The following is a 10309-nucleotide window of genomic DNA, read 5'->3' as shown; positions in this document are numbered from 1 at the left end:
TGATGTGATAGGTCACATATTACATATTATATATATACATATGAAGCTACATATTTCCTGTTAATAATGAAACCAGCTCTAATTTTAACCAACTTCCTGTGAAAATAAAGAAGATAAACAGTTTAAGTCATGTGATATTTGGTAAATGTGATTGTATTAGTAGGTCACAGCAACATATGGTGTTACCCCTTTGTTCCCAGATAGATCTTTAATACTTCTCTTGCTCTCCATTTTTTAAGCGGATCAAATTACAGTTTTGCATTGGCAGTAAAATGTGCTGAATAGCTGTCATTCGGCGTCAAGAACAAACTGACCTGTGGTGAACTTGCGCGCTGTTTTGCTGTCTGTCAGACTCTGTAGGACCCAGCGGAAAACTGCTCCTACCGGAGGGAGACGGAGCAAGAGAGAGGGAGAAAGCTGAGTGGAGAGAAGACGCTCTCAGATCAGTCAGTGGCTTCATGGAGTTATGTACCTCTGATCCGCCGCCATGGATTGCAATCCGCGATCACTCCTTTTCATTTTCCCTCTTTTATTGTCCTGCGTTATTCCTGCCTTCCCCATCATCTACCCCCCTAATGAAGGTAAGGGAACTCTCAGTCCGCGGGACATGTGTTTATGTGGATGTGTGCGTGTGTGTGTGTATGTGTGTGTGAATGGTGCGCTACGGCACACGTCTAGTGCATTGCCGTGCGCTCACCGCGGACTTGCTACTGTCCAAATTATAACGATAACAATAACAAGATGATCCGAAAGCGCACGGAGGTGACACGGAGGATCGCGGAAAGCCGGGAGACGATCACTAACAGATCATAATTAGAGTTTAAACTTGAAAGTAGACCCAAACAGGGCAGGAGTGGCAGCCTCATTTCAGATGATCTGGCGAACGGGGCGATCAATAGTTGTTTAAATGGGTTGGATGAATGATTGAAGACAGCTCCCCAAGCGTCCATCGCAGAGTTGATACGGGGCTGAAGAGATGTGAAGAAACTCCAATGTCTGTGTTCATGATGTGTTTTTATCCAAGAATCCATTTGGGGCATGACGCCCCAGTTAGGGTTTCCAGTCACACCGATTTAAAGGCAATAAATAGAAGATGAGCACAATCGCGTAGTGCGTAAAAACGCGGATGTCTGTTTTTATGGTTCTGACCTGAATACATCGCGAACAGTTGACTTGTAGGCTACAATGAGGATCTTGTAAACTGTCCATTTTACGGAGTCATGTAACGACTGTATTTTCAAATTATATTTAAATCCGACATTTTATTAAGAGTGGATAAATGCAGATGGTGCACACGACATAAAGCCACTTATTCCCGTTCCAAGTCTCGCTCACTTTTTTTTGTGATAATACGCATGTGGTGATATTGTGAACCCCGGCAGAATGAGACCGACCGATCCACGTTCAGCAGAGTCCCTTCTCCAGACGTGAAACTGCGCTGGACACAAGTGAAACGCTCTCCTCCTGCAGCCTACTGACACATTTTGTTTAACTTTCTTAAAAATGATGAAAATACCACTGCCACTGTTGCGCCCTGTAGTAAATACTTGTCATGGTTAAAGTGTTTGTGGCGGGGTCAAAGGAAAAAGGAAAAGGCACACGCGTGCTGAAGGAGCAGCTGAGTTCTGTAAAGGTTAAAACTGCCCACAGGGGTGGGGGGGAGAGAAATATATTTGGGTCACACTGTCACTGTTATTCAGTGAAAAATATATAAATAAAATACTCACTCGACACAAGAATCCATTGATAGTTCTCTAATTGTGAAATAGGACTTCACGCGAATTAGTGAGGAAGATATCAACATAGATTTGAGTGATTTAAACCTTAATGCCTATAAAGTAATTAAATGAATCGGAATGAGCCTTTAGTAGGCGTAATCTCCTCTGCAATAATCAAATGATCAGAGACAGACAAGTAAGGTAATAAAGGCACCAAAACCCATGTATCTGATCCCTCTGCCGCCCATTAATGTGAAAAGTGACTCATACCGATGTTGGAGGATGAGCTGGGAAAGTTTGGGTCTAAAGGCCACGTCAAAAGAGCAGTCTCAGTCTAATAGAAATATATTCTGAAGGGGAAGTTGTCCAGAACACACATGTAACCCAAATAAACCCTCGATTGTGTTGTTTCCGTTGAGTTTATTTATAATCCATACTGCTGAGGACCTCTCTACAGCTGAAATCACCAATAACCACACCAATGAAACTTATAAGTTACTTTTTCAAACACTGTGTGAAACTAAAACCTGATTTTGTTTTTTTTGTTTTCTGAACCAAAATGTTTGTTGAATATTCATCCGACATTCAGAATTACCCTGTTTACAGTTGTCTTTTTGTGCGCCACAGCTTGTGTCAGAATTGCTGCTCTCTGCTAAGTTGCCGATAGTCTTATTTATAATACCTAGACGTGAAATGATGAGTGGATTCATTGGAAAAGAATCTGAAAAAAACTGATCCAAGAGTGACTGTGAAGGTCAGCTAGGGCTACTGGAAATCTGGCCAATTGTCTTTGGCCTGAGAAACTTTTACTTACTTAATAGCCAGAATTGGTAGTTTATTGACATATAAAGCTGATGAATAATTAGTATCAGCGACCTCGGCACTGAAAAAAGAAACAAAGGCACATAAAATACACACCACCCTGACAAAATATACAATAGCCTACTGGCGAGAGAGTGTGTGTGTTGGGTGCGTCTGTGTCAGAGAGGGAGAGAGAGAGAGAGGGAGAGAGAGTTAAAAGTGTAAAAAAAAAAGAGAAGAGATAGAAAGAGATCAATCCTCTAACCGGTTTACAAGTTAGTAGGAACAGGATACGTGCTAAGTTTCAATATGAGTAACAAATCGGCCAATTAAATTCACTTTCCCAAGACATAAATCTGCCAGAGAGTGTCAGTATCGAGCAGCTCCGTTTCTATATTATAGAAATTCATACAGACTGCTATACTGCAAATGCGACCCTAAAGCAGGTCACAACTTTTAATGGACACAGAGCTGTTCATGTGGTCCGGGTTAAAGGTTTAACAGTGTTGGTTGCAAATGGTTCCGCTTTATAAACCTGATTATTCTAAAAAAAAAATTCAAGAGAAAAAAATAAATGCATTGTTGAACTGGTTAATAAATTAGATTCAGGTATGTAAAAAGCAGATAAAACCAATAAAAAAAAAAGTTGGAAACTGACTGATGAGAGCTGCATTCCTCCTTATGGAATAAGATAGATCAAAGGGCATTACTTCCACTGTCGGAGAAAACCAGACCTGGGACTAATTAACTTAGTGGTTCGTAAACGTCACCTTAAAAGTCACTAAACACATCTTATTTTTAATTAAATTCAGGTTTATAATTAGACTCAATGACAAACCCGACTAATCACAAAACCTAACCTCCCTAACTCAAGTCGTTCTACTTTACTGTGCTGTGGGTAAGTGTTCCCATGAGTGGAGGAGAAATAAACTTATACTGGCTTTCATTTTTATACCGACAGCCTGCTGCTGATCACATCTAACCTGCAAAGCGCGCAGCAGATTATAAAAGAGCTCTCAGAGTTAACCAAAGATGGCTGTTACGAAACTTCTTGATAGTAAACTCGATGGTCATAAAATGATCTGCTGTAAATTCGTTAACAGATTTCTGAAGCTTATATTAAAGCTCTTTCAACAATTTAGGAAATGGACTAAAGGCCTATTTCGCCAACTTGTAGACTATGGGACTTTTCACAGACTTGGTGTAATCACAAATTATTAATCACATAATAGGCTAAGTAAATAAAAATATATTTTCATGGAAAACAAACCTCAACTTAGAACGGGATGGTGGAAAACTGATGTTATTATTTTATTATTTCCCTCCACGTTTATAAGGAAACCAGAAGTCTAGTTATATTTCTTGTAATCTTCTCTCCCATCTCGGCACGGTGCCTTGGCCAACATTTTTTTTAACAACAGCATTTACTGTGTGGCTTTCATTAAGGCGAAATGATCTTGTATAAAACTTTGGGGAAAAGTTGAGGGAAATGCAGAACAAAAATCCCTGAGAATGTCATTCAGGGGCGCGGACTCATTTTAACTTTGGGCACATGTAAGATCTCAGATATTGTTTAAAAATATTTGTTTCCATTATTTAATTCGGGGTGGAAAAAAAATAATATTGTTAGTTGCTTTTGCTGTGGCAGTGTGCGTCTTTGCGTGGTTGCGTGGTTGCATGGTGTGATGTTGGCCCGCTGCGGGACGTCGGGAGGCCTTGAGTATTTTTAGCCGGCGGTAGGGAGGCTTGGCCCGGGGAGCCCGGCGCAGCATTCCCGCTGGGACTTTCGGGGCGTTTGTGAGCGATGGTACCTATCAGAGGTGCTGGAAATGTGCTTACACATGCCCCTCCTTTAAAAATAAACCCCCCTTCCTCTCTACATATACTATAGGCCTATATTTATATGTGTGTGTTGGACAAACATTGAGTCGAAGATGGAGATGGCATCTTCAATTTAACAGCATGTGTTTTAGGCTTGAGAGTTAGATAAAAACATAAGGTTTGTGTGTGTGGGTGTGCATGTGTGTGTGTGAGAGAGTGTGTGACTAGGTGTGTGTGTGTGTGTGTGTGTGTGAATATAGACATATAAGATTATATAGTATGTCTGTAAGAGTGCTGGATGTCTTTATGTGAGTTTAAGTCTGTGTGTGTGTACATAAGGCATATAACACATGAGGTTTAAGAGTAGAAGAAAGAAAGATAGAAAGATTGAAAGATTGAAAGAAAGAAAGAAAGAGAGGAATGGGGGCAGAGGGGTTGGGCAAGCAGCAGCAACATCAGACAGAGCGACTCTGCACTTGAATAATTCATAATGGGAGGTGAACACTTCACCCTTTAACACAGACACAAGTCGCCTTGCTTTGCCTGCACTGCGGCCTGCCAACCTTCACATGCACAGAGCCAGGCTGCAAAGACAAAGCCCTCTCTATTTTCTTTCACAATTAGATGGGAGATATTTGAAGAACAGGTGCATGTAACTTTTCTATTCTATTCTGTTCCGAATGGAGTGACTTAGTCCAGAGTCCAGATGGGAAGGGGGGTCTGCTTTGCTGATTAAGCCATGTGTTGATTCTAGACCCGCTCCTCTGACTGACAGCTTCTTCTTCTCACTCATCCAACATTTTAATTGTGTCTCAGGATTAAATTCCCGTGTACATCTGCTGTGAATCGGGTTTCCTTCTTCATATTTTACTGGAAGTGGGGGACTATTGAATGGCCGAGCTGTTAAATCATGAGAACACAGACATCAAAATAGGCACCCCGTAGATCTTTGCTCCGATGTTTCTTTTTAATATTTCAACATACGCTACGCCAGGCAACACAAGGTCCCTAGCATGTGGAAAAACTGAGAATAATGCTACATGACAAGTGGTCTCAGATTGTATTTGCAAGGGTGCTCATTGTGTTTACTGGCTGATAATACACCGAAAAGAATCAATGTGTTCCCATCAGTTCATCTTGAACACTTGTGTCTTCTACTTCCGTTTTGTCAGGGTCAGTTTATGTGTGTGGGCGTTTGATGGTGGCCTAGGTATGTTATATATTGATTCACCTGTTTTTACCTCTATGATGTTTTGCTCCCTCGCAGACAGGCTGGCTCAGTTTGCTATTAATACTCCTAGTTCCCGTTTAGAGGCACTCCCTGATGGGGCAGGGGCTATATGCTTGGCTGACGCTAGCTTGCTAACTGACTCTGTGGGTCGTGTGTGTGTGGTGAGCCCTGTGTGTTTGGGAAGAGGAAAGACCGAGGGAGAGAGGAGGAGAGACAGAGAGAGAGAGACTAAGAAAGACTGTCAGCAAATGTTTGTGTAGGCTATGCTCTTATTTTATGCCTGCTTGAGTACGCATGTGTGGGAATATGTGCATGTTTTGGTAAACATCTGAAAGAGTGTATGCATCCAGCATATGTGTGTTTGTAATTGCTTTTATTTTGAGCATGGATGAATGTTCATACATTTGGCACATTTTAGTACAAAGACAAGTGTTTCAGTATGAGTTTTTGTGGGATGGGGTGCATCTTTTGGTGTGATATTTGTAGGTTTTGTGTAACTGTGTGCAGCGTTAGTGTTTATGCACGAATTTGTGAGTGTGTATGTGTGTGCATGTGGGTGCTGATTTCCCCAGCCAAGTGCAGCTGGAGGGGGCTTTTTCCTCCAGCGATATGAGAGCCGTCTAATTTTCTGCTCTCAAATTCCCTCGCTCGGCTCAATTTGAGTGGTGGGCTCGGCTCGTTGAGAAATGTAAATTGGAAGCAATGGCCCTGGATGCTGAGCTGCTATTATCTGACATGAACAGATAGCTTCATTAGACTCTAATAGGAATGTGTCTACTGCCACTCAACTGGCTGAGTGGCTTAGCATGGCTGCAGCTCAGGTGAGCCGCAATTTAGTAGCTTTTTGAGCCTGGAATGCGATAATAAGTCCCCCTCTGTGTGTGTCTTCCTTTCTCTGCTTCCCTTTCAGGGTTTTTTTTTTTGCCACATTGGCTGATAGTTATCAGATTTGCCTGAAGAAAATGATGATTTCCATCTCAACCTTTATTCTAGTGAAACAACAATTAGTTCACGGAGCAGCAAAATCACTTTTCTCTGCAATTTTCATTTACGCTGCTTGTGAGGGGTAAATTTTGCTTGACTAAAATAGTTTTCACAGTGCCACAGCGGTCCTTCCTGACCCACAAATACTCTCTTTGACTGTCTTTGGTGATTTGTATACACTCTTGCTTGCCTTGAATGGGAGAATACAGGGAGGTTGTATTCCTCATATTTTCACAGTGAATAGAGTTACAGCTGCAGGGCCTGGCTGCACTGCTGCTTCACTTTGTTGTGGATGTGTGTGCTCGCTTGGGTCAGTGTGGGTCTGTAAGTGTACATTTGTTTGTGTGTGTTGAGCTGTGGACTGATTTGCTCTCAGCAGGATAAGAAAGAGGCTTCATGTTTAGACTTAAAGGAAGAGACCATCGTAAGACAGGAACTATTGTTCAGCTATCTATTTACATTAGTTTATTATTTACCCTCTAGTTTTTCATGCATGTTACTTAGTGTTCCTGATTCTAATCACAATAACATGTAAATTCAAGTGTATTGTTTGTTGTTATTGGGTAATTGCTAAAGTCAAAATGTGGCACAGTAAACACAAAATGAATTACTTTAAGACTTTCACTCCTAAACAGTTTTAGGTTTTTGCTCACAAAAGGAGAAAAAAAACATCATCTTCATTAAAATGTGCACAAATAAGAGTCTTGTAACACCTTTTGTAACACTAGGTTTAATTGTTTGTTTGTTCTTCACACTACAGTAAGTCATTATATTAGTTTTCTCCATTCTCAGTTTGAGATACAAAATGAAAAGGAATCAAATTTAAACTCAAAATCAAATTAATTTAAATGAATAACTGTAGCTACATAAACCGTTGCTTTCTGGTATTTTATTAGAAGTAGAAGTACTCACAAGCTGTATTTGGCTATTGTTTCTTCACTGACCCTTAACATATTCTGGTGCCATAACGCTGTGACAGTTTGGCTTCTGAAGTGGGGGTATTCATCGACCATAAGGCTGCCTCCACATTCCCCACTCCATAAGTCATGTTCTGTACTGACAGTTGTACTTGATGACAATCATTCCCACCACAGCAATGTGCATATTCTAAGAATAGAAAATGTCGTAGCTCATTTTTCTGTGCTTAAGGAAGATACTGTATGTTAGAGTCAATCTGGCCTACATGTGTACATAAAGGGTCGGTAAGCAGGACGTGTTTATGTGTCTTTATTGTACATAAAGGGTTGGTAAGCAGGATGTGTTTATGTGTGCAATTTCTGTTTTGAGGGCAATAGAAGTTCAATTAAATACCAGTACATCATTCACAACACAAACATTTCTCTGTGCTGCGCCATAAGTACTGACGTGGCTGCTGCTTTGGCACCACACTGTTTACCATATGAAACCCTTTTCACCAACCCAAAGCCTTAACTTGCACCGTCACGCCAATGGAGCTCCTTGTCTTATTTGTCCTCCATCATATTCAATCTATTAGACATGGGTTTCTTTCTCTGCATCGTGGTTTCTATTTGATATGAATACATTCTTGGCAGGACACACAGATAAAATTGTATTTCCATTCATTATAAATGGATTTCTATTTTGTTTTCAGTGTGGCCGATGGCCATTTCTGACCACCTCTGAAACCGGCGATTTCTGATTTGATGCCATTTCGCTTTACTTGGTGACAGTCCAATCACAATGGGGTGTATGTATTGCTAGGTAGAACGGAGGTCAACTGGGTCAAAAGCATGAGATTTAGAAAATAAACACTTCTTGTTGTGGTTTTGGAAATGTTGGTTCTACTTTAGTTCAATATCTCTGCAGGATATCTGTGTTGTAGCCAGCCACCCAACCAACCTCTGCTTTGATGCTTTATACAGCAAGAAAAGAAAGCTGGCTTTCACTGTTGGTTAGCATATGCTATGTGTGTGTGTGTGTGTGTGTGTGTGTGTGTGTGGGGCAGCTGAGTAAATAGAGTCATGATCAGTGCTTGAGGTTGGTGATCCCTCCTTTGGGATTCGATGAAGGCTAATTGGGGCTAACAAGGACTAGACACTCATATGTTCTCTTTGTTTTTCCTCTCTCTGTCTTTCCTCACCACAGTCAACCTGTTAGACTCTAAAGCAAGCCAAGGGGAGTTGGGATGGATTTCCTACCCATCGCATGGGGTGAGTATCCTCTATCTCTATGTTTACCCACATCATGTCTGAATATGCTTACATTTTGGAGACAGATCCACGAACATGAACTGGATGTGGGATTTAGCCCCACACCACATAAAATCAGGATTTTCAAACTCCTGCGGTTCTCACTATGTCATGTTGACCCAATGAGCCAAGTGCAGATTAACCCACTTTTCTTTCGACGTTTTTTGTCCATTCTCTGTCTCGCAGGTTAAAGGTTAAGCATTCGGAGCTTGCCATATGGTCAAGATGCTTAAGGGAAAATGTATTGCGTGTATGTCCGCGTGTTTAAAGAAAGATTAAGGCATTAAAGGATTTTAGGTTTTAGGCACAAAAGCATCCACACAAGAATGTCAATAAGCTTACCCTTTTTTAGTAAATATCACATCAAGAACAGATAGATATTTCCTTGCTGTTGCATGTAAACATTTTAATTTCATTGTTGAGATTTCACTTGTTAATCCATTTGTTCTTAACTGAAAATATACACCACCTCATTCTGTCTGTCAAACATGCTTTAACACAGTTACTTGTCTTTTCACACACATTTTTCAAGTATTTGAGTTTTACGCATCCATAAATAAAAAAAAAAGGAAATTAAACTTAAGTTTTCACTTCTGGATTTGGCCTCTGTTGTTACTTTTAGGACTTTTAAGACCCACTCTGTAATTGCAAAATTCTAAAAATGTGTGTGCGTGTGAAAAGTTTGTACCGAGGATTCCGGGACAACCTTTGTCCACCGCAACCAAAAAATTGTATTACATGGGAGAATTGTGGAGCTTTCATAAAAACCAACCAGCAATATTGCAGCAACATAGACCCATACTTTTGGAAAACAATGTCTGCAGCCTCATCTATCAGCCTCTCTCTCTCTGCTACCAGAGTCCCTCCAGTGGGCTCTCGCTCAGTGTTTATTTGTCCAACTAGTTAGACTACTGTGCCTTGGGGCTGGCCCACTGACACACACACACACACACATACCACACTTCCTCCTTTTTCCTTTATTAAGTGTTAGAATTACTTCTTGGCAGTGGCTTAAGGTAATCCAGTCATTTGTTCCGTGGAGCTGCCAAACCTTGTTTCCCTCGGCCATATACCGTGCTGGCACCGTCAGAACGCTCCGAGTTTCTTCATGAGGTTGAACCACAATGAAAAAATGACCCAAAGGAAAAACTGCAGGCTGTTTAAAATGCATTTAGTCCAAAGACAATTGCAGGCTACAGAACAATCGCGTGACCATTTCGAGGGAGAGATTGATGCTGTGCTGATAGAAGTTATTCAAGTGTGAGCAAGTAGGAAAATGCGTACCGACGATGGACACTGGAATGTGTGACAGAGGTTATGCAGTGTGCGCCGCGAGCTCTGCTTTATTTCAAGTTATTTGCTTTGAACAAGTTTAGAAGAAAAGCGAGTGGTTATACAGTTCATAAAAATGCTGCGGGAATGAAAGCCAAAGTCATTCCTAAATGAGAAATGACTCCAGAGAGAAAGAGAGGGGATAGGAGAAGATCAAAAAGGAAGAGAGAGAGAGAGAGGCAAAAGGCATGGAGAGAGAGGGAGAGAGAGAG

The 10309-nt window shown here is 41.1% G+C and overlaps 1 protein-coding gene across 1 annotated transcript in view; it reads left to right on the top strand.

Moving 5' to 3' along the window:
* Positions 1-385: 385 nt before the first annotated feature.
* Positions 386-10309, top strand: part of epha3 (eph receptor A3) — a gene marked incomplete in the record, with an annotated part of 96882 nt that continues 86958 nt past the window's right edge. The window contains 2 exon segments of the mRNA XM_035676056.1: positions 386-581; positions 8662-8726. Coding sequence (XP_035531949.1) covers positions 488-581; positions 8662-8726 — 159 coding nt within the window.

This window comes from Morone saxatilis, unplaced genomic scaffold (assembly GCF_004916995.1).
Source record: "Morone saxatilis isolate NCDOM2014 unplaced genomic scaffold, NCSU_SB_2.0 Contig5, whole genome shotgun sequence".
NCBI lineage: Eukaryota > Metazoa > Chordata > Actinopteri > Moronidae > Morone > Morone saxatilis.
The sequence above is the reverse complement of the archived record's forward strand: the minus strand, read 5'-3'. Positions and strand labels throughout refer to the sequence as shown.